This window comes from Mustela lutreola, chromosome 2, assembly GCF_030435805.1.
Source record: "Mustela lutreola isolate mMusLut2 chromosome 2, mMusLut2.pri, whole genome shotgun sequence".
In the NCBI taxonomy this organism is placed as follows: Eukaryota; Metazoa; Chordata; class Mammalia; order Carnivora; family Mustelidae; genus Mustela; species Mustela lutreola.
The window spans coordinates 131,339,175-131,363,377 of NC_081291.1; the positions used below are offsets into that span (position 1 = coordinate 131,339,175).

Below are 24,203 nucleotides of genomic sequence, written 5' to 3' on the forward strand. Positions count from 1 at the left end.
AAATTCGTAGGTTCTTATTTGTCACGCTTTCCCTATATTCTTTCTCCCAGTTCTGTTTCTGAAATGTTTTGATAAAAATTGACCATATATATTAAAAAGTTATTAATCACGGTACAGTACTAATCCCCCAAAGCAGCATTTATAATGTTAAAAGTTTAAAAATAACCTGAGTTGTCAAACTGCTTAATTCCACTTTTAGACGTTCATGGTGTTTTAATTAAGGTATCACAGAATATGGCAAAGCTCACCAGATAATTGTCAATCTCTCCAAGCCCTTAATATTCTATTTGGGCAGGTTATATGAAAAAAAAAATTCAAATTTTTAAATTACTTCCTTTAAGAAAAATATGATTTGGAAAAGTAGCATGTTCTTCAGCTGACCTAACTGTAATAATAGAGGGAACAGAGTATGAATTTCAGTAGTAATCACTAGAAAAGATGCTTAGCAGAAAACTGGAAATGAGCATGTCAACTTTCACTGTTAGGCTGCTATTTTCTGAGAATTTCTAACTAATTACTAGGTTTAGCATTAGCCAGTGTCTCTTTACCCTAAACTTCATTCTTGCTCCCTCCAGCGCCCCACCCTCAGCCTTGGTGCCTACACCCTCACACCCCCCAAAGCACTTCTCCACCCTCTCACTCTCATCCCCCATCCCCCATCTCCGACTTCTCCAACAGCGCGCGCACACACACACACACACACACACACACGCACTTAACACTTGTGCTTTCAGGACATCGAAACAGAGGATATTTCCCAAGGGAAAGAAATTCTGCCTGGCGAGATCTCCCCATTGGTTGTTTACTCGGAGAAATCTACATGTTTAAGGGGGATGGTGTATCCATAATCAGTCTGTCCCTATAGGACTTGGGTCTTGGCGACCTTTTTGTGACCTCTCCTGCCAGAGGAGGCTGCTGTCACTTTAAAAATTTACTGAAAGAGGAGCCCGTCTGGCTTCCGATCACTCTGGGCGGCGGGAGATAGCTCCCTTTCTCCCTCGCCCCGGGTTCTTTCTGGATGGCCGAGCAGATCCTCTTTAAAGAGACAGTTCATGAAATAGAAACCCGGCGGCTGCGCTTGGAGTTGCGAAAGGGGACGATCCCGTGAGGGTCCAGGACTGGGGAAGGCGCTGCGGAGGATCTAAAAGGGGGCTAGAGCTCCCCTCGCTTCCCCAGGCCCCCCACCTTTTCAAACTCTCCTCCTCCTGCCTGTTCCCCCCCCCCCCCTTGGAACTGGGAGAGAGAAGTGGAAGAAGTTTTAGTGGGTTTCAGATAACTTTCATTACACATCGGGCTGATAAGAGCAAGAGAAAGTGAGAAAAGAGGGAGGTGATGTGAACCAGAAGGAATAGCTCCGAGCTCATTTAGGAAGGGGGAAAAAAAAGCCAAAACACACCAAACCCGGGTCACCCAGACGAGAGGAGACTTCATTTCTGGTCTTAAAAATACACTGTTGGCGGACAATAAATCTGAAACGCGTGGTCCTGGCGAGCAGATCCTAGAGACGGACAAAGTTATTCGGAAATCGAGACGCGAGGCTTTCTTTTTTCTTTTTCTTTCTTTTCTTTTTCTTTTTTTTTTTTTCCTTTTTTTCCTTTTTTTAACATCCCGAAATGTGGTTCGGGATCGTTTGAAAGGATTTTCGTGCAGGAAAGCTGGGGGCTGCTGATAATTTTATTTTGTTTGTTTTAATTCTTCTGTGATTGCCTTTTATTGCTGAGTTGAGGCCATAGAAATCTTAAGGTAAGAGAATTCACTTAAAAAAAAAAAAGTCTTGGCGATGTGCATAGTTTGTAACTTCGGACCGTTTCCTGTCTTGGCACCCCTTCTCCGGGGCGCCCCCCGCCCCGACCCCCCCGACCCCCCCCAGCCTTCTTTTCCTACTTGCCCGCAGTCTCGCGGAGCCCTGCTGCTTATCTACGTTGCTGGGACTGGCGATTTCCTTGTTCCTCCTGTGGAACGGTGCGGTCTGGACGCGTCTCCGGGGTGGGTCGTCCGGCCTTCGGTGGGTCTCTCTGCCGGCTGTCGGCCTTTTTTCCTCTCGCTCTTCTCCTACTTCCCCTCCCTCCGTGTGTCTGTCCGTCGGTATCAGGGACGCAGAAGGTGGGGTTGCCAAAATCTGAATTCCTGGCACCGGCCACGCGACTTTGGAGCCGCTTTCGGCCGAGTTCCACCTTGCCAAGTAACAGCTTTGCTGTCCAACATCGTGTGCTGCTTCGCGAGAAAGTCACATTCGGACCCTTTGGCTAGATTGTGGGTTTTTTTTTTTTTTTTTTTTTTCCCCCTTTCCCTTTGCTGTTGGTTTTTTGAAAGGGCCTTTCTCTACAGTCCACCTAAAGGGAATTTTTTTTTTTTAAACTATCTTTGGAACTTGACAGCTTTTAAAAACACAGAAGTGTGTTAGATGAAATGACGGAAGATGTGTTCTTACTGTATTTTATTCGAGATTTCCGAGACGATTAAGACATTTGGGAGACAAATGCAGTTCTGCTAGCAAATCAAAAGTGAATAATTCACCCAGGGGGGAAACGTTTCTGGAGAAAGTTCAGCTTTTGTCTGGGGCAAGAATATTGAGAGTAAGAAAGTTAATATGTTGGTGAAATATTTGAATAATCATGTAACATATATGTAAAAGACATTCTTTGGAAATGAACCTGTTTTTAAAAATTAATTTCACTGTTGACAGTGGCAGTGGCAATAATGTTAACACGGAATAAAATTACATCTAGAATTTTTATGTGCAGTATATGCAATACTTAACTCCCTGCCCCCGCAAAAGGAAATGCTCAAAAGCTAAGGGGATAGATGATGCTTGACTTTGAAATTAAGAAGTTTTCCACCTCTGTCTGCAAATATGAAATGGAACTGGTGTTGCATTTCACTGACTTCACCTTATTTCCTTCATTAAATATTTCTCTAGTGTGTGAGTAGAATTGCCTTTTTTTCCTGCTAGCCAAGAAAACAAGTAACAAAAGATAAACCAGAAACTAAACAGACAAAAAACAAACGAAACAAAAATCCCAACTTTTTACTATTTTAAAACGTGTATTGCTGCTGTTATTTATGCTCCCTGTAGACATCTGCGGGGTGGGGGGGTCTGGTGGGGGTAGAAATCTCAAGTTGCTATTAGAGTCACTCAGCACTGAGAGTTGAAGAAAACAACTTAAAGTTTGTAATTTTAAAAATAAGAAATTGTTAATATCTGTCTGTCTCACTAGAAAGGGTATTTAATGTAGACTTTCTGTTAGTGTGAAGAGGTGTCTTGAAAAGATTTGATGTGTGTGTGTGTGTGTGTGTGTGTGTGTGTGTGTAGCAATTATTATCCCTATCTTCTGCTTTGATTTTTCTTTTTTAAATTGTGGGACTACTTACTGCCTTTTAATTGCCTCATGGCCAAAGGCTTATTCATAATGCCTCTTGACTAAGAGCTCTCAGAGCACTGGGCTTCTTCTTGAAGTTTCTGGGTGAGTTAATGAGTTGAATCTGCAACTAGGTGATTACCTGAATTCTATGCAAGATTACTTTTGGTCTGTATATCCAAGAGTTTAGTTTTTACTTTCACATAGGTGTAGATACAACAGGGTTCTGTGGGAGTTATTTAATGCCTTGTTTTTTGTTCTGGACTGTCTTATTTAGTCTGTGATAGGAAACTTCCTCAAGTTTGCATTAACTGATTGACATTAACAATTAGCAGCCTTTCTAGTGACTTGCCATTAGGTCAACAACTCTGCAGTTTTTAATATTGATGTTTAAAACAATATTGCTGCTAGTGAATCAGAATAGTTTCCTGTAAGTATGCAAAACCTTAAGAATGGACATTTCTCCTTTCAATTTTTGTTTAAGGTATCCTAAGTAATGATTAATATTCAGGATAGGCCAAATATAAAATCTCATGAAATATAACAATACACAACCATAGATAATGATAGTAATTTATTACAATATTATTATATATTTTTTATTTGATCAGAAGCCAGTCTTGTTATTTTGCTTACTAAACATAAAATTAAAACATGCATTGACATGTGTTAACTAAAACATTAGATTGCCATATTTTACATGAGTGTTTACCAATCATTTGTTTTCATTTATTTTTCTTAAGTTTGGTCAGAAACAAATATGAGATAAATCTTATTATCTTCTTCCATTAACAATGTGATTTAATTGTTTCATGGTAGTGAAGTACAAAGTGAAAAGGAATTTAGTAATATTTAAAGTTTTTTAACTGAATTAATTTAAAGGGCAAAAATGTGAAAGTATATGCTTAATGGGAAGGTAATCTGAACCTAAAACACTGACTAGTTTAGAAATATTAGGTTAATATGTGCTGTTCAATATTATTTTTTGTAAAAATCACGTGGAGTAAAATTAAGTCAATAGCACTCATTCATGCATAACAAGGAAACAAGCATTTTAAAAAATCAATTGATCAGTTTTTGCAATAATGTACAATTGCTTTGTTCTTTTAAAAAAAATAGTACATTGCTGCTTCTAAGATAACTTATTGTTATTCCTCCTCTAATAATATGCATAGTGCCTGACTATTTTTTTGCAGGATTTGAAGGAGGACTATACACTTGAATAAAATATTTTCAAGCAATTAACCATTCTAAAGAATGAATTGATATGGAAATTGATTGTTCTCATCTTCTTCCTTCCAGATCTTAGATGAGTTTTGCAATGTGAAGTTCTGCATAGATGCTAGTCAACCAGATGTAGGAAGCTGGCTCAAGTACATCAGGTTTGCTGGCTGTTATGATCAGCACAACCTCGTTGCATGCCAGATAAATGATCAGGTATGTTGTAAAGATTTTCTTGTCTTTCTTTGAGAGTACTAAAGTATCAGTGAAGCCTGAAGAATAAAAATAACAGCGAGCTGCAGTAGACCCTTGTGGCCTGTTTGTTGATATGCTGAAAGGTAATGCACAAATATAAGTGAGATGCAGAATAAAGTTATTTGCAGTACTGTTTTCTTTCAGTGCTACTTTTTTGGGTAGTTTATTCACTTTGTAACTTCATAAATGCTCTAGTTTTCTGAGTGTGATAGAATGTTCTAAAAACAGAGTACTATTTATTGCTAGCTTTTCTTTACCTTTTTTTCTTTACCATCATAATAGGGAAACATTCATGGAAAGTATTGAGCTACTCAGTAACACTTTATGAATTTGTGCAGAAATTGGAAGTGATACACTTGAAATATTATATAGGTTTTTACTTGAAATAGTAGGTAGATATGCGTACGTGTATGTGTGTGTATATATATGAGCTACATGCAGTCTTATCTGACTGCATTTTATGTTGATTTGCCTGTTTATAAAGGAGAAACACTTTTAAGATTAATCAAAATACTCCCTTTTTTTAGGTATATGTGAAAAGTTTAAAAATATCACTGCTGGAAATTGCTTTACGGAGTCCCATGCAGTGAGGTTAACTTTAATAATAATAACTATGAAATAAGATCATGAAAATATCATGAAACATATTTTACACTCAATAAAGTTAGGTTATGAATCTTGTAACTTAGTATGACAATACCTGAAACAACAAGAGGTTTAGCTTGTTAATTTTTGTTTTATAAACACTGTTGGGTTAGAATTTAATTATGTTATCCATCATTTATTTCTTTTAACCCAATGGTTACCTAAATCAAATACATTTCAAAGACCATATTAAAATGGTTGTTTGGCAAATTTGCTGTGAATATCCCCACCAAGAAAAAGAAAAGTTTAAATTAGATGTTTCCAATTGAAAGCTGTTAAGTAATGTTAGCGTCATATGGCCTAAGACTCTATTTCAATCATCATTATGAGATTATTCTTTGGCATTTTACCAGCTACCAGATAATTTTTACTGACTAAACTGTGTAAGAGGTAGTAAATTGTAAAATTAGGTTTAAATAGGTATCATTTAAAAATCTTCAACATACATCAAAAATAATAAACCAATCAATTATTTTTTTTTCCTTTAGTGTAAGAAAACAGAGACATTGTTGACAAAGGAAAACATTATTAAATTAGTTATTGATTAGGAGCAGAAAATATCCCAGGTCCACCATAAGAGTTACTGTCACATCAACAACAAACACTTTTTGAGCATGCACTATTTGTAGATGTGGGACATACATGGGTATTGTAAATGAAGGACTTTTTCAGGTTACGTTTCCTGAAGTAAAGGAGCTGACAGACCTCAAAAGGCAGCTGTACGAAGAAATAATGTAATTATATCATCATAATTATTTGCTATCCATATTTACTGACAATAGAGGCCATCTCCTTGGACAGATAAAACTGTTGTAGGGTCAGTGAAAGGATGGGGGAAGAATGGGACTTGTGGCCAATACATTTTTCATTTAATAATTATGTGTCTCATACTTTTTAATATACTCTTTCATTGGGAATCTTGATTGCATAAAAAAAGCAAAACAATTTTGTTTTATTAACTATGAATTAGATTGCTTTTTAGGGCAGGCATTTATAATTTTAACATAGTTACTTTTGAGATACACATTGTAAAATATATTGCTTTTCAAAAGAAATGATACTGGTTTCATACCATAATGAATAGCATGTTTACTTATTTTAATTAAAGAATGAAAGAAAATAGTTAATCAGGAAATCATAAAAGGCCAATATTAGACACATACCTATTATTTCTGTAAGCACTCATTTTAAATTCATGTATTTTGCTGGCAGAAATCTAAGATGGTAACAGAGTACATATCAAATAACATAATAGTGAAATTGACATTACATGGTCAAGTAAGTTCACCCATAAACAATGAGAGAGGAAAGTCAGAGGTAAAAGTCAGATTTGTCTGATAGGCAATATACGCATACAATCCTACTTAGCCCAGTTGACAAGACAAAAGAGAACAGATACCCCAATAATGTATGCATATTTTATAAACACATTTATCTGTAAGCTTGTATGCGTGGTTCTAAAAGTTAATTAAGAGTACAATTTCAGACAGCTTTGAAATGTGAATGTTGGACTAGGTACAATGATAAAATAGCTGACTAAAGAGATTCTCTAGGTCTATTTTTTTGCTCTCTTTTCCATGAGGAACAAGAGCTGCCAAATGGTGAATAAGCACAACTCATCACACAATGAACACTCTCATGATGTGAGGTATTATTTAATGTTCATAAAGGGAGACCCTGGGCCAGGAGTAATTATTTAAACAGGAACATCAACTCACCTGCACAATACAATAGCAGATGAAACACTTTCACGAAATTATAAAACAGTGTTTCTCTTTGCTCCAACTCTTAGAGCTCAAGTTTATAAAATGAATTTTAATAACAAGACAGGTTTAAGTCCTGGGCTACAGAAAGAATGTCAGATGAATCTTTCAACAGTAGTCTAGCCATTACAATAATTATGACGTCTAATAAAGAAGGGAAAAGATGACCCAGAACAAAACGAAGGTGTATAAATTATAGATTATTTTTGCAAAGAGGAGATTTTTAGAAATTCTCATGTTAAAAACCAAGCTTAATCAATGTGGATCAGCTTTATAATGCTGTGGAAGGATTCTATAAAGGAGAATAAATGTTCTTGCTAAGATGGTAATACAGGTTGGTAATAGACAGTCAAATGTGTACTGGATAAAACCCATGTTTGATGTGTTTGGGGGTGAAGAAGTGCTTAGGAATAGCATGGATTTTGATTTTCAAGTGAAGTTGATAAAGGATGTAATCTGGATTGTTTCATAAAAACAAAGGCCCTGCGATTAACATTTTTCCTAATACCTCTCTACAAGCATTTTATTTGAGGGGATTTTCCCGAGTTTAAATTTTCCAGTAGATTTCTGTGAGTTATTTTATTTCAGGTTCTTCCCCCCTACCCCTCAGGCCAGAGTGAGCTTTGTGGCAGTTTTCTTTTCTAATGCTTCCTAGAAAGACCCAAGCTTATTGTTTTTAGATGTCTCTTCAAATTCTCAAAATTATTGCAGTGATGTTTTTGGAGATAGGAATTCTGAAAACACTGAAATGAACGCTTAAATCATAATTTCTAAGTAGCTGCAGCTCCTGGCTGGTATCCTTTACCACTCCCCAGAAAATACTGTATTAACTATAGTAATTTATCTCTGTAGAAAAAGGCCACACCAAAGACACTAGTAAATTAAGTTCCAATCACATTCAAGTCATAAAATAGAAGCTCTATAATAATATCTAAGTTTCTTTATCCTGAAAGTCCTAATTATTTCCCCCATACTCCTTAAAGTTTCTCTACAATATTACATAGCCACACTGCTATGGCATAGCAGTTGGCTGGAAATTTTTATTGAAACAGACAATGCTTCAGTATTTTTACATTTCAATAGTCTGAAATTGTCCCTGTTTGCTTTCAGGAGCAAGAGCTGGCACTGAGAGGTAGAGCAGGGCAGGAGTAAAAGCAGAGAGTTGGATGATGAAAGTTCTTTCCAGAATAGGTCCTCAAATATTCAGGGGAAGCATGAAAACCGTTAATTATTTTGAGTTTCATTTACATCTGGAAACACCCATGTGTTGAATGTTAAGTAGGCACACATCTCGATGATTTGTTGAGGTTTTCTTTTTTCCTTCCTTTTTTATTCTGGATATTTTTGATGTCCTCTCCTTTCATGCCTTGTAGATACCTGTGCAAAAGTTCCACTGGGTAGATGTAGCACATTGCTTTAGCTTTGGCCTCACCCTGCTCTTAGCTTTCCCTCCATTCTTTGATAAGTCCCCCCATACCTCCATGTTTCTATACACTCCTCTTGAACAAAGGCAAGATGACCCATAGACCCCCTATCTACTTCATTCAAGGCCAGTTCTCATCTATGATATGTTTGCAGATTTGAGGTACTTATGCAATAGCTAGCTCTTTGAACACAATTTTTTTTCCCTAATGCTCCTTCATGGTGAATCCGTATTGGTTGTAATCATCATTAAGGCACAATTCATTTAAGGTGATTTTATAGACTTAAGTAAGACCTTCCTTTCCGCTTATGATAATTAGAATGATTTCCACGTGTGCTTTGGGGAACATTTTGTATGTATGTATGTATGTACGTATGTATGTATGCATGTATGTATGTATGTATTCTGCATCCTGGAAAGGAACACGGTTTCATTCAAACTCCTGGCCTTGCCCTTGACATGGTCTATAACTGGAATAAAGTTCTCAGAAACCCAAGACATTATTAATCTTGTCATTTACACAAGGTGATAAGTCCGTTCATTTTTAAACAGGCCCTTGACAGCTGGTATTTAGTAAGTAGAATAAGAGAAGTCTACTGTTCACTTTAAATAAAAAGAAATGTGTCAATAAGAGATTATCCAACGCCTGATGTATGTTTTGGAGAAATAGGATATAGAAGAATGAGCGTCCCTCAGAGAAATCAAGGTCAGAATTCACTTAGGGGATTTTGCCAGCTCTCTTGTGGTTAATGAACGGCAGCAAGATTCTACAGTGTTTTCAGTTGGAACAGGCATTGTTCTCGTTTTTGCTCTACCTTATAAAGTTTTAACTGCTTCCAGGACGATCATGGCTGAATTGGCACACCCCCTTTCCCTCTCCTTAGGTCCACGTCAATGGTTCTATCAGGCGGCAGGGACACTGGGGCAGTATTATTACTTCAAGCTTATTATGGGCTCAATTATCAAGTTATTTTCTTTGGCTTTTTACGGAGAAAAAAAAATGTTTTCCTGAATTATTCAATTAATGCCATTTGTGCAAAAAAGCAGGGAAGACCAGTGGTGTAAAAAGCAAAATGTAATTTGTTCACCTCTTTCCACTTTTTAAAAATGTTTGCGTCAACTGTCAGGTAATTTGTTAATTTGCTCTTCCTTTACAAGGATTTCTGTCCACATTTTCTATGACCTCTTTTGATGTTAAAATTATTACTGGCTTTGGGCATTTTCTTTGCTTTCCTTTTAAGTCAAGTTCCACTTTTATACCAAAGTTATGCTCTGCTGTTTTAAGATGAATGCCAGCTGGCAATACCCAGAGACTGGCCTTGTGAATGGGGCCTAAGCTGACTTTGGGGGGATGTTGTCTTGCTGATAAGTTACTTCCTTCACTCGAAGATGAAACTGTCTCAGATACAGTTTGCCATTTGATATTCACATGATAAAATAAGCAGCCCAGCCCATCCCCTCCCCCAAAATGTTTCCCTCACGTAATGATGCTCAGGACACAAGACAGCCATAACACTACGCAGACTAGGAATTTTATAAAGATTCACAGGTCACAGAAGTTGAAAAAGTGGATGACCTGAGGTATTCTGGGCACATTTTAAGTAATTAGTGTTTACGTGTATGTCACACCTGTCATTCAGGAAGATCTCAAAGCATCACATCCATATTAGCTTCCAGCTCTTCCTGGAAGGGTGCCAAAAAGATAGTCATCAGAGTGCATTATGATCCATCAAGGTGGAAAACATGTTGGTTAAGGACGCAAGAAAAGCCTCCAGCTTAGTAAAAAACCCAGAGATGATCGTTGGCTTCCTCATCATGTGATGATGGAACTCTTCCCAGGCATCCTGAAACCATGCAGAATGATCGGTTTGCATAGAATCAGATGAAATGGCCACCTAAAAGACAGGTGACTAGTGGGTATTTTTTGTGAGGACTGGAGAGGGATCTTTAGAAGCAATTTAATGGAAACTTCCAAGGTTTCCAGGCTGGGTACACTGTAGGCTCCAGATATAAGAGTAGGTGAATCATTATCATTTGCTCTATTTATACAAACTAAAACCAACAGTCAGTTCTCTGTTTCATGTCATCCAATAAATTATATGTGTCTTTCTTTTCATGTTATTAATAAGGAGATAAAAATGGGGGGTAAATCTTCTCCTCCAATAATATGTTTGTCCTGAAAATAACAAGTGGTTACATATTTTTGGATATAGGTAGACAATACCTCATATTTCTCAAATATCTTCTAGTCTTTAGACTGTCATCTGAAAGACGAATATGGTATACTATCTCTTTGGAGAAATTAAGGAAGTTGAGGGTGGTTTTCTTTGGCAGAACTTGGCCATGATAAAGCTTCCATTGTGTTGGACAAATAACTTTCCATTCTGTCATCAATCTCTCTGTCTCCTGAAGACACTTCTCAGTATCTCTTAACCAGTTAGGCTGAGAATGTAAAAGAGTCACTCTTGTTGAGGCTAAAAACTTGACATTACTCATGCCTTCCTGAACATTGGGGTTTCTCACATCGCTATGGGTAGATCAGGGTTCCAGACCGTGTTTCCGAAACCCAGCACATACGCACACATTGTCTTTGTGGATCTGATGTTACCTCTCTGCAGCACCAGAGCTGACAGATGTGTTCATATCTAATGTTGACTTTGTTCAGATATGCAAACTGTCACCTACCTCCTCTCCCACCAAGCTTCCAAACGTTAAAGTTCCACTCAGCTCTTCCTAGTCTTCTGACTGGTACATTGCGTGAAGCTATAGAAAAGAAAGTATTCAGGCTGAATGTTGGTTGCTGGGAGAGGCAGAAAGCAACTGTCAGCTTCAAAGGGAGAAGATAGCAATATCTGAAAAAAATTGTCTCTCCATACAGATTCTGCAGGGAGTACATTTCTCTATTATTTCAATTATTACAACTTCCTGAATAGGTTGAAGGTCATTCATAATTCACACTTCTGTCATTTTTAGACATGCCAAATGCAGTCTATTAAGCATAAATAAAACTTCAGTGTTTGACTAGGAAAAATAAATGGGATTCATAACAATGAGGCCTTGTTCATCTTTTTAAAAAGTAAATGATGTGTTTTCTTTTTTTCTTGTTTTTCCCCCTGTAAACTGAATTTCTCTTCTGTCTCAATAGTACAAGTACAATACTTTAAATTGATCCAAGCATAGCAAACTAGACTGTAAGTCTGGTCTGACAGATTCTAGATTTTTCTATTTTATAGGATAATAAACAAGAACCCACGTTATTACCATTTATAAATACAAATAGTAGCATTGTCTATTTGATGGAGGACTAGGTTGAACACAGGCCTTGACAATATAAAACAGAATTCATCTGAAGTCTTTTATAGACTATTAACTTTCCTATCGGAATGCTTGTAAGCATCCATACTCTTTTTAGTCCTTGTGCTCTTGGACTTAAATAACAAAAGAACATGAATATTTAATAAAATATAATGAATTCCAATTCCAACTACATATAATATATAACTGTATATAACATATTCAATGTACTATATATAATATATTATTACATATCCTGTACTTGATACATAATTAGAATTAAGCATATGCCATTAAACATTCATTTATATTAATACATAAATATGAGATTGCTAATATTTTATGCAAATTTAAAATTTCCCCAAGGTATATACTTTGCCACATTTATAGATCATATATAAAGGTATATAACATATCCAAGCACATATATGCTTATATATAACATTGCATGAAAATATATCTTTGGAAGTTTAAAATTTGTTAAATCAAATCCAGTCACTACTGCCTTTTATCCCTTGTGAATGTTAACTGAAGGGATATTCTTTTGGCATTTGGAACTGGTTTCAGGGTTTGATTAAAATACATGAAGTCAAATAATTATGTTTCAAGTAATTCCTAACTATATTAGTATATAATAATAAATTTATGCCTTAAATTGTGAATTTTACCACTGGTAAACATGAACAATTTAGGGAATTTCTAGTTTTATTTCCAAAATTGAATGAGTTAGAATTTAAAAAAGAAATTTCACTATTATGCTATTTTAGCAAATTTAGAAAATTAAAAATGATCCATTAATTAAAACATGTACTATAAATACTTGTTCTTATAAATTGAGGTATCCAGAGATCTAGTTATAATACCCATACTTACAAAGATAGAAAAATAGCTTTCTGGAAAAATAAAAAGAGTTCATGAAGATATTGGGAAATTTAAAGTTTTTATATGATGAGATGATAAAACCACCTTAACTTTCAGAAGTGTCAAATGTACACACAGTTAGGTCATGGTCATAATATGTTGTATTTCTGGAATTTGTTATTTGCTACCAAAGAGAAAACTCTAGAGGAGTTAACACATTTTAAAAATTCTTATCATGACTTTTAAAAGAATGGAGTTTTCATAAATTCCTATTTTCTTATGCTCAAGGTCCTGTTTCTCTTATCTTTCAACTTAAATTGTTATAATTGGAGTATTTTCCCTTCTTAAAAAGCATCTGAGAAAGACACAGCAAAATAATAAATCAACAACCTTTTTTTTGTATCAGTTCAAACTTTTTCTCAGTCTTCGAGACTTTGGAGTCCCTCTTTATATACTTGAGTTGAATTAATCACAAAAATCCCAGATCCAGGACATTTTTATTTTGGATCCAGATAACTTTTTCCATAAAACCCCCTGGTGGGAGAAGAGACCTTTTCTTTTATGGAATTCAACAGAATAATGATTCCCTTCTATTTGTCTCCAACTCAAAAACCAGAGAGGTTATATTGGTAAGATCTCTGCTTCTGGTACGTAACTCAGATGACACATAATTCATAGGACTGCAATAGAGCCGAGATTTTGAGAATACACTGGGTTTAAAGACATTATGGTTATATTTTTTATGAGAATGGCCAAGAATGCTTAATACACAAACCTGTGGGAAAAGGCTACATAAATCACTTCTGTTATTTATTGCATTTTTATTTGCTATAAGACCTATTTTATAATATAAAAGCAGGGATGTGATATCTGATTTTCTGAAAGGGTTGATTCCTCTAAGATTACATTCCATCATTCCTCCACATAGTTGTTTTGAGGCAATGCATTGTCATTATGTTTTTGTTTAAATTCCTCCTCTCACTTCTCTAAGGCCTGCTGCTGGTATGTGATTATTGTTAGAACATAAATTAGCTTTATATGTAGACATCTCTGGATTCAAGTATTCAGATTGTATTTTTGGGTCATTGTAATGATAGGTGGAAAAATACAATGTTACCGAATCTCCCTAAGGTCCTATGAGATGAGGTACAAAGAGGATCACAAGTGGTAGCAGCACCTTGAAAAAACCCACTAAATGTGTATGGGTGTGGTAGATGGGACTTCGAGGCTCATTCTTATTGCTCTATGAGGAAGCGTGCCCAGAATCTGCCCTCATTACGTCTGGCGCTTGCCAGTTCTTTTCAAACCTCAGTTTCATGAGCACCATAAAAATTCGCTTAAAATCGAAAAGAACACCCTGAAGTTAAAACCCACTCTGCTTTGCCTTGCCTTTCATGGCCTGGAGTGTCACCTTTTACCTCCAGTAAATAAAGCCAACACCAACACTCTTCTGTGTCTTTTATCTTTTATGCACTCAATATTCCTCATTTGACAACTTGGACACTTAACGGGAATTGCAGGGGCGATCAGTGTCCCTGCAAAGAGAGTTGTCTCTGTGCTCTACACTTGTACAATATGCCTCTCATTTTCTTTTGTTTCTTGGACTGTGCACACTGCATTGAGTCAATCTGAAATGGAATTAAAATAGACGTGATTAATAGCGGACTACAAAGAAATCATGATATCATAATACTTTCTTAAAATGACCTGGTGTGTGTGTGTGTAAGCAGCATTCCCCAACAGAGACAATCACCCTGTGTGACGATCTTGCAGGGTATTGTCTCTTTAACCTCACTATTTCCGAGAAGCCACCGAAAAGTTCTAATATGTCACAATTCAAATGTCAACATGTTGTTGGAAAGGAAGCTAATAAGTTAAACCTTTGAGAGATGCCAAAAAAAGAGGTGATTCAAACTGTTGAGAGAAGTTCATTGTTTTCTAAGGGGAAATAGAGCTCCAGAATGAAATAGAGTGCTTATAAGCATTTAACTGGAAGGTTTGGGGGGAAAAAAGTGAACACACAATCATTTTTCTCAACGTGTTCTTTTGAACAGAACTGTTCCTCTCAGTGTACTTCCAAAAACAGGAAAATTGCAGGTGCGGGTTAATAAGATATAAACTGCATACTCACTGGTTTTTGTAGAAATAGCACATCACAAGGAGTAATTTCCTTGAGATAGTCTGGAGTCCCTCTATGGTTGGATATAAAGAATCTTGGGTTATATAACGTATTCTAGCAACATTTTGCATTTGGCATTATTTTCTATAAACCCAATTTCACATGGTTAAATTAATGTTGAATGAAAAAAAAAAGATTTTATTTTGACAGGAAAGAAAGTAGTCAGAAAACACTCCTCACTGAGTGAGTTTTTAGATTTAGCACTATTGGGTGCTGTGATGTTTTTATAGAAAAATAAACAAGTGGGCTTTAGAGCCACCTACTGGAATAAAGAGGCACATGCTTATATTTGATGTCTTCTGCAAAAGATAAATAAATAGATAAATACCATGAGAGTTATGCACATTTCTGTTGATCTTATAAGGTATTAATTTACTCAGTTTTTCTCAATTTGAAATGTCAAACATCCTGCAGGAAACCAGCAGTTACAGAAAGGCCCTTTAAAGATACATTCTCATAGTTCTTAGTAATTTGTGTTCTGTGAGTTTTCTCCCCATTGGATTGAGGCTGAGCAGGATTGAATCCCTAGGTTTTTTTTTTGTTGTTGTCTTTGTTGCTCTGGTGGTACTGTGTGTGTGTGTGTGTGTGTGTGTGTGTGTGACTGGTTTCATTTTCACCAGTTAATTGTATAATCTCATTCTTTCTTCCTTCCACAACCCCTGTCTGGTCATGGAATTGTTGTTTAATTAATAATCTAATAAACTAAGAACATTTTTTTGTGGTAAAATGAAGAAGCACCTTAAATATTTTCATGATTAAATGCTTTGTTATTGAGATGTGATTGACATATTAGTTTCAGGTGTACAACATAAAATTCGATATTTGTACATATTGTGAATGAAAATGCTTTTATACATTAAAAGAACCCTGAAACCTGGACAGGTAAATGGACAATGACTTGCCTAAGGTCACAGAGCTGGTGAGGGGAAAGGTAGGCAGCTCTCAGAAATTATGGGTCCACATTTGCCTGACAGCTTTTTAGTTAGTCATTAACAGACCTATTAAATTTTTTGTTTCCTCAGAATTTTGCTAGAAGGCAGGGGAATAAGTACTTTACCCTGCCACCCTGATGAATGAATGAATTAAAGGCATACTGCCTACTTTCAGAGAATGGGAGTCAGGAGCTGGAGTGTGAGGGCAAGTCCTGGATCTGGGAGTACTAATGATTAGTGAGAGGGGGATTAAGCTTTTTAAAAACAAAAGATTTTCCTTTGACTATGTTCGCTACGGCTCAGCTCTTGATGTCATGTCCTTTCAATCTACTGCCTTAAAAACACCTTGTTGAGAAGGTGGCTGCTCTTGAGAACATGTTAAGGGAGGCCGTTGTGCCCTTGCCACCCTTTGCAAGGCTGCTGCTGGGTAATGCCAGACACATTCAGCTCTGTGAATCCCTGGGGGGTTCACTAGAGTGAGGAATTCAGAGAAGGGAAAGTCCTTCACCAAATATTCCACAAGGTATATGTGATACAGAAAGCCTTGTATGAAGACAGTTTGATTGATAAAGCAGGATTTGGAAGAGATTTGTGAACTGGCATGAGAATCACAGCTTTCCAGTTGTCATCAGAAGCCTAATTTTCAGGACACAAAACAGGAAGTCGCACTTCTTCTGATAAAAATAAAAAGAAAGATGTTTGTTAAGGTCTGAGACAATGTACAGGTATGAGTGAATATCTTGTCCTTTCTTAACATTCGCTTCTTTCTCTCTTCCCACCGCCTCCATTTCTGGTCTTCTGAAGATATTTTATAGAGTAGTCGCAGACATTGCACCAGGAGAGGAGCTCCTGCTGTTCATGAAGAGTGAGGACTATCCCCATGAGACTATGGCGCCGGACATCCACGGTTAGTACTGCTCATGCTACCGTCCTCATTGCCCTCATTTGGTTGCATGGGATCAAGCATCCCCATGAGTCCACGGCATGTGGCATGCATCGGTTTTCCTGGCTCTTCAGTGTCAGCTTTAACAAACTCTTTCTCTTGCATCTGGCTCTTTTCTTGGCTTGACATCTGGCTAATGTTACTGAGAAGCTTAAGTCAGCAGAGGTCTTCCCTAAAGTGGAGGCCAAAGGAATTTTGACTATTTCGACTGAGAAACGCATGGTTAAATTTTTTGTCAATGTCTTAGACTATGGGAAGAATTCTTTCACTGAAAAGAAGTCATTTCAGGGAACTCAGTTTGGATTTTCATAAATCTAGTGGCTGTGTCTTTTCATCTAATGTTCTGTTACTGGGAAAAGTGTGTCAATGAGAGTAAAATCCTAGCCAGCATGACCATATGGGAGAGGGTTGGGGGCTGGGGATTGGGAGAAAAGTACACATGAGGAAATTTCACACCCAGAGAAATTTGTATTTGCCAGAGAACTATTCTAAATCAAATGAAGTGGGGATCAAAACAATTATAATTACTAGTTGTATACGTATAGGACCAATAAAGAGAAAATTCTGCCCATATTGATTTGTACCATTGGGATAAAAATGGAGTACTCTTTTCTTTCTCTTTCTTATTTCTGTCTCCTAATATAACACAGTTTGGTTTAAGATAATCTAGTGGTGACTTTAGAGTATTTTGTAGTTGGAAGGACGACTGGGAAGGGTTACTCACCCCAACTTAGCTGACAGGTGGGGATCGAGCCACCTCCCATCCTTCTGGCATTCCCGACAGGAAAACCTCAGTCTCTGCTTCTGGAACTCCTCCGAAGGAAGCTACCAGTCTTGGCTGGCTCTTTACTTGAACATTTTTTCCCTTGGCTGGGCTGTATTCTGCCTTGTGGTAGATTATAGCAGTTATATTTTTGGGAACCTTTTGGAAATTATTTTCTTCTTAGAAACCCAGTGTTCTCAATGGGCCTGGTAGAGTTTCAGCCTGAATAGGGAGTCTGGTCCAACCAGGAGTGTGAGAGCTGAGGGGGCATATAGGATAAGAACTGTAATCTGGGCTTTCTCTAGTGCAAGACAACTTTCATTGGTGAATGTTAGGTCTAAAAAGGTTTTCAAACAATTGTTTTAGAAATATAAATGTTCTAGGTATATAAAAATATTCTAAATGTTCTAGATATGTAAATATTTGAAATATTCTAAATTCTAAATATAAATGTTTAACAATATAAATATCCTAAAAAAACTAAATAGAAATGGCTGTTCTTCTTTCAGGGCTCCCATTCATGAGTGACCTGCCTTTACAACACTCTTGAACCCAAAAGTTGTTTTTTGTTTTTATTGTGTCATATCCGTATCCATATATATATATATATACACCATATATGTTATATGTAATATTTATGATGCTTAAGTGGTGATTTGTGTTTTATACTACTACAATTTCACATTGCTTAGGAAAGAGAAAATAGAACATGCATCACACACCTAGTGTATACCAGATATATGCTCTCCATTTATTATCTCATTTGGTCTTATACATAGATCAAAACTATAGAAGAGGAGTCATTTCTATTATACACATAGAAGAACTGAGTTTACCTAAAGCTAGGTATATTGGTCAAGACCACATGACTCGGTTAGCTTTCAAACCGAGGTCTTGCTGCTTCGAAAACCTGGCCTTTTCCATCCATCCATTCTGTGGCCTGGAAGTTTCGTTTGTGTTCAGACTGCTGGCAAGATCCTAAATGTAGTTTTTTTATTTGTTTGTTTTATGTTTTTTGTTTTTTGTTTTAAAGAGAGAGAGAGCAAGAGCAAGCAGGGCTTGGGGAGAGGGGGCGGGCGGGGGGGAGAGAGAGAATCCTAAACAGGATTCACGCCCAGCACAGGACTCAATCTCATCATGACCCTGAGATTAGGACCTGAGCCAAAATCAAGACTTGGATGCTTAACCAACTGAGCCACCCAGGCACACCCTAAATGTAGATCTGAAATATGTGAATAGGGTGACAGATTATAAGGAAATGTTTCCATTGCCTGAAAAATGTCATCGAGAAACCTGACTTTCGAGCTGAGGTGATTTACTTTAGAATACCCCCTTTCCTTAACCCTCCACAGTCCAAAGTTGTCACACATATTAAATCTACATACTGGTTTCTTTACCATCCTGGGCCCCCTGTTACTGGTTTAGTTTAAATGAACCAGTATTGTGTGTGGGTTACAGCAGTCGTGTCCCATTTGACTTCTACTTAACTTCCCATGCTACAGCTAGGCTATCTGACTTTCAGTGGCTTTCTGTTCCCTTCTTAGCACGAGCCCCCGAAGCCCCTAGCGACCTGCTACCCTCTCTTACGTCACTTCCCATTGCTCCCCTACATGCACCCTATCAACCTGCCCTTTTTTCCCCTATAGCTTTGCCTTTCCACAAGCTGCCATGCTCTTCCTTTCCTTTACCATTGGTCTAGGCTGTTTCCACTGCCTGCAACGTCCTCCCTCATCACACTTCCACCTGGCTGATGCTTGCTCCTTACAAAGCCTTTTCTGAACCTCTCTCCCTCAGATTAGATGGATTAGACACGTTCCTCTGGGCTCCCTTAGGCTCTATGCATGCATCTGTCATAAAACATATCACACTCTATATGTTCACATGTGTATCCCCTTGAGTTTGTTATATAGTCATTCCCTAGCAGAATGCCTAGCATTTGTTGGTGACTAAAATATTCCCACAAAAACATTCAGTCAGTGAACCACTGGCTATAGGTCCTGGCTGTAGGTCTATAAAACAGGGATTATGGATCATGTTGCCCTGGGTATCTTTGCATGATTGTGAGCTGTTTCAATACCTCTGTGATTGTGTCTGTGTGATGTGTGCATAGTATGGCCTCACGAGTGGGCTAAAAGCAATTCAGAGGGAAAGAATAGGAACAATACCATCACTAGCCTGACACTTTATAACCTTGTTATCACTAGTTCCCGCTACGACCATTTATTTATCTTACTGATTCAGAGTGCAAATTCATGATATGTTTGCTCTTTAACAGGGTCCTGCCAATTAGCGCTGACCCTAGGGTAATGTAAATTAGCCTAGCAGGATACTGAAAACATCCTGTGTCCTATTATGTGGTAATGAGGAATGTAATGAAAAATCCCACATTTACTGCTATTAACCAGGTATAAGCGGGACTCAGAGCGGGACTCAGTGTCCCGCTGTAACATGGCACAGTGAGAAGGGTATGAGACACAGATGGATTCTTATCCTGGCACAACCCTTTGAATCTGTAATCCCTGACTGCTTACTAAACTTCTCTGAGCTTTAGTAGACTCACATGAGAACAGGATAAAAATCCAACATATAATTTCTCATGATCAGGTTTTGAGAAGTATCAGTAATCCATGAATGGGGTTGAGGAAATAGATGATGCACAGTCAGTGGTTATTATTACTTCTAATGTCCTGTGAATACTAACTCCTGGAAGGGTTTAAGCCGTATTCTCTGGTAAGGAAGCTCTGCTGTAGCCAAAGGAACCACATTATCCTGCTAGGTTGTGTCCTGGCTTCTCTACAGGTATTATTTTTAATTCAGATTAAAGTGGAAGTGGTGGAAATGACAACTAAATCATTTCTCATACATCTTCCATAATTCAATAAGAACTAACTGCTGGTTTGTGGTTGACACTTCCTGATCGGCCCAGGCCTCGTAATATCTGAATTATTTTCACAGAAGAACGGCAATATCGCTGTGAGGACTGTGACCAGCTCTTTGAGTCCAAGGCTGAACTGGCAGATCACCAGAAGTTCCCCTGCAGTACCCCTCACTCAGCATTTTCAATGGTGGAAGAAGACTTTCAACAAAAACTCGAAAGTGAAAATGATCTCCGAGACATACATGCAATCCAGGAGTGTAAGGAATGTGACCAAGTCTTCCCCGATTTGCAAAGGTTAGAAGTGGCTTGTTGCACTAGGGAACATGTTTATTTACTCTGCCGTCAAGTGTTGTTGTTGTACAGTCGGTAGGCTGAATTTTCAGAATGTATACAGATGGGAAATTGGGAACTGCGATGAGCCTGACGAAGTGTGTTAGTAACATGTTTCAGAAATCAGTTTTCACTGGAAATTCTTATCTGTAAAACACTTAAATGGAGTTGGAAATAGTTATTTTGATGCTAGACAGAAAATAATGTGTTTATGTTTGTTTACGCAGTGTTATTGGTAACTGAAAGCTTAACGTTGCAGCATAAAATATGACTTGGAGAATCAAGAACGCTGGAACAACACTGATGCCAATTAAAGTCATCATATGCCAAACAGTAAAGCTGCCTCTAGAAACATCTAGATGATTAAAAAAAAAAAAAAAAGATTGGTTCTGATATAGACTTAATGAAAGAAGGATGATCTTTTGATAGATGTGTGTCACCTGTGGATTTCATTTCAACTATTTATCTAAACTGCACATATATAAAAGAGTAAGAAAATCATTCCCAATGAAGAAAATGTCCTGTTTCCTAAAAGGGAAAAAAAGAAACTTGATCTAAATGAAATGATTCTCTAATCCTTATATTTAACAAAGTAAAAATCACAAATCAGCAATATATTAATCTTGGTAGGCTTTTGAACTTTTTTAAAGAACTTTTGAAAAAATACTATTAGAGAAAACAGCAACTCTGGAACATACCCTTGGAAAACTATATTGGTGATTTGCTACAGAACAGCCTTTCAGATCAGGGATGTATATAACCAGCTCATAGATTTTCTGTTTGTTTCTCCCTAGTGGTTTTTTGCCTCAGCCCACAAACGGTTTTAATAACTACATTGATTTCTCTGCTTTTAAATCCAGAAACGATCCTTGGAACCTAGAATCAGAATTCAGATGAGCATAATGTTGAATTTAGGTGGGAATGGTGGGACTCAGGAGTGTGAATTACTCAGGGTTTCTCTTGGACACCCCACCTATTGCCCTTGACCATTTTGCTCCCTTTCTTTCCTTAGTGCCTTCCCTTCCCTTCTCTTTTCTTTCCCTCTCTTGGTTGCCCTGCATCCTCTTCTCTGGCTAGGCTTCTTATAAGAAAGGATTTCATACAGTAGTCATTGATTTTAGTGCATAAGTAACTTAAAAAGCATCAAGTATAACCCATTCCTTGAGGAGATTGAGTCAAAAGAATGAATTTCTAGGTTTGAAAGTTCAGACCTAATTTAGCTTTTAGAGAGTAAAGGGGAACGAAAAGGCTTTTCCAGTACCCTTGAAAGTCATCTTTGTTACTTAATATAAATCCATGGAGAGAATAAATGTACTATAGATGTTTGATAAAACATAGATTTGTAATAAAAATAAAGTCATAGCATATCTCATCAATGTAACTGTGACCAAATTAAAAAATGAAATGAAAAGTAATAAATACCAGTGGATAAAGTATTTATATGTAAAGCAGTATCTCTGATGCCATAGATGAAGAATATTTCCTTCAATTTTGTTATTAGAGCTAACGGACAGCATTATGGAACAAAAATTGTTAAACACTAAACACTAAACACTAAAATGTAATTCCTACTTCCCACTAGAAGCGTATGGCGACACTTAGGTGGGGAGAGGTTCTTACTCTGACTAGTTGTAGGATTGAGCCTGAGTCAACGCTACTTAATGCCAAAACCAACTGTCAGTTTGGTTCCTTCAGTCAAACATTCAGTGGAAAACAATAAGGAAACCTAATTATCCGGTTTTGGATGAACCCTCAAAACTTACTTTTCGATAGCTCAGCCAGATGGATCTAGCATGTCACTATGCAACCTGATGTCGACCATCTAAGTGGTGTTTTTGGTTAAATAATTTAGCCATGTGCAGAACCTACATTCCCTGAATATTTTCCACTTTTTTGAATCCTATATTGTTGCTTTATATTTTAAACAAATGAGAAATCCTTTTTTGACATGGTAATTATTCTGTATTTTTCTGTAAAATGTTGAGGAAAAAAAATACTCCTTTCCCTCCTGCCCCACAAAAAAAAAAAAAACAGCGAGGAGCAAAGGTTGATATGCAAAAGTTTAAAAGAACCCAGAAAAGTAGGTTCTTTTATAGTAGATCTATAAATTAGGATGAAGTTCTATGGAAAGTAGAGAAAGAAGCCTCATTAAAAACTGACCGGATGGCTTCTATGTTTGTGAAAGAAAAGCACATTGTCTTCTATAAGAACCATTCACTTTTTTATTTTTTCTGTCACTGATTAACTGATAGCTGATAATTCCATGGAACAGTACAGATTTTATGCTGGAGTAGAAGAAACAAAGAAAGGAGAGCTCCCTTTGCACTGCTATTTATTTTTCCCCCGTATGCCGCGTAGTATACTCTTGAAAGTATAAACTCCTCATTGGAGTTTAGGGCACAGGAATAAGAATCCATGTATGGGCCAGTCTCTACCACTGGACACACACACTTTGAATATAATGTATGTCATAGAGTGGCATGCCTTCCTGGGTAGCTGAGGATGACAAGGAGAATATTAATCTATGCAGTGATTAGAAGATGTCCCTGACTCAGTTCAATGTTAACTGGAGTCAATGGTATCTCTCTCTTAACTCTCTTAATATTTCAACTTGTGTAACAAACAGAGGATTACATATTGTAGATAAAGATAGGGCTGTTCTTGTGACTCCACACACCTGTACTCTCCTGGTACCTTTTGTTCACAGAGATATCACCATTTGTGCTCAAATAGAACAGCATTACAAAGTCAACTGACTCATGGGGCAGGAAAAGTAAGTTCACGTGCCACTTTGAGTAGGGCTGTAGGGAGGAAGCTGAGGAAGAGAATAAATAGGGAAAGATATTTCTAATTTATCAAATATGAGAAAGGGCACTTTTTTTTTAATGTACACTGCCATGCACACAGTCTACACGACTACTGGATACATTCTAGGCACACAGGCATCTTACTTGATCCTTGAATTTTAGAGTATTCATCTCCCAGAAAAATAAAACTTGGGAAAGAAAGAGTGCTTACATGCTTAGTAGTTTTTTTAAAATATCTTTTTACTATGGAAAATTTCAAAATACACAAAACTAGAGAGGTCGGTGTAATAAACCCCCATAGACTCGGTTTCGATAATTATCATACAAGGCCAGTCTTGTCTCAGCTACACTCGTTCAGATTATTGAAACAAATCCTGGACATTATGTCATTTTATTCATAAATAGCTCAGTATGTATCTGTAGAAAAAAAAAAAAAGGACTCTTTAAAATACAAGTTTCAACACCACACTTTAAAATTAATGATTCTTTGGTATTACAAAATAAAAAATCAGTGTTCAAACTCTCCCACTTATCTCATTACTTTTAGAGT

At 37.1% G+C, this 24,203-nt stretch overlaps 1 protein-coding gene across 12 annotated transcripts in view; it reads left to right on the top strand.

Moving 5' to 3' along the window:
- The window catches only part of MECOM (MDS1 and EVI1 complex locus), a 543,943-nt gene that overhangs the window by 479,454 nt on the left and 40,286 nt on the right, over positions 1–24,203 (top strand). For 10 of the 12 annotated variants that reach the window (XM_059163536.1, XM_059163528.1, XM_059163532.1 and 7 more), the window contains 3 exons: positions 4,662–4,796; positions 16,737–16,839; positions 20,594–20,810. In XM_059163536.1, coding sequence (XP_059019519.1) covers positions 4,662–4,796; positions 16,737–16,839; positions 20,594–20,810 — 455 coding nt within the window. Of the gene's footprint in view, positions 1–852; positions 1,744–1,895; positions 2,006–4,661; positions 4,797–16,736; positions 16,840–20,593; positions 20,811–24,203 lie in introns of those variants that run through there. The other 2 variants (XM_059163538.1, XM_059163535.1) reach the window with 2 other exon arrangements.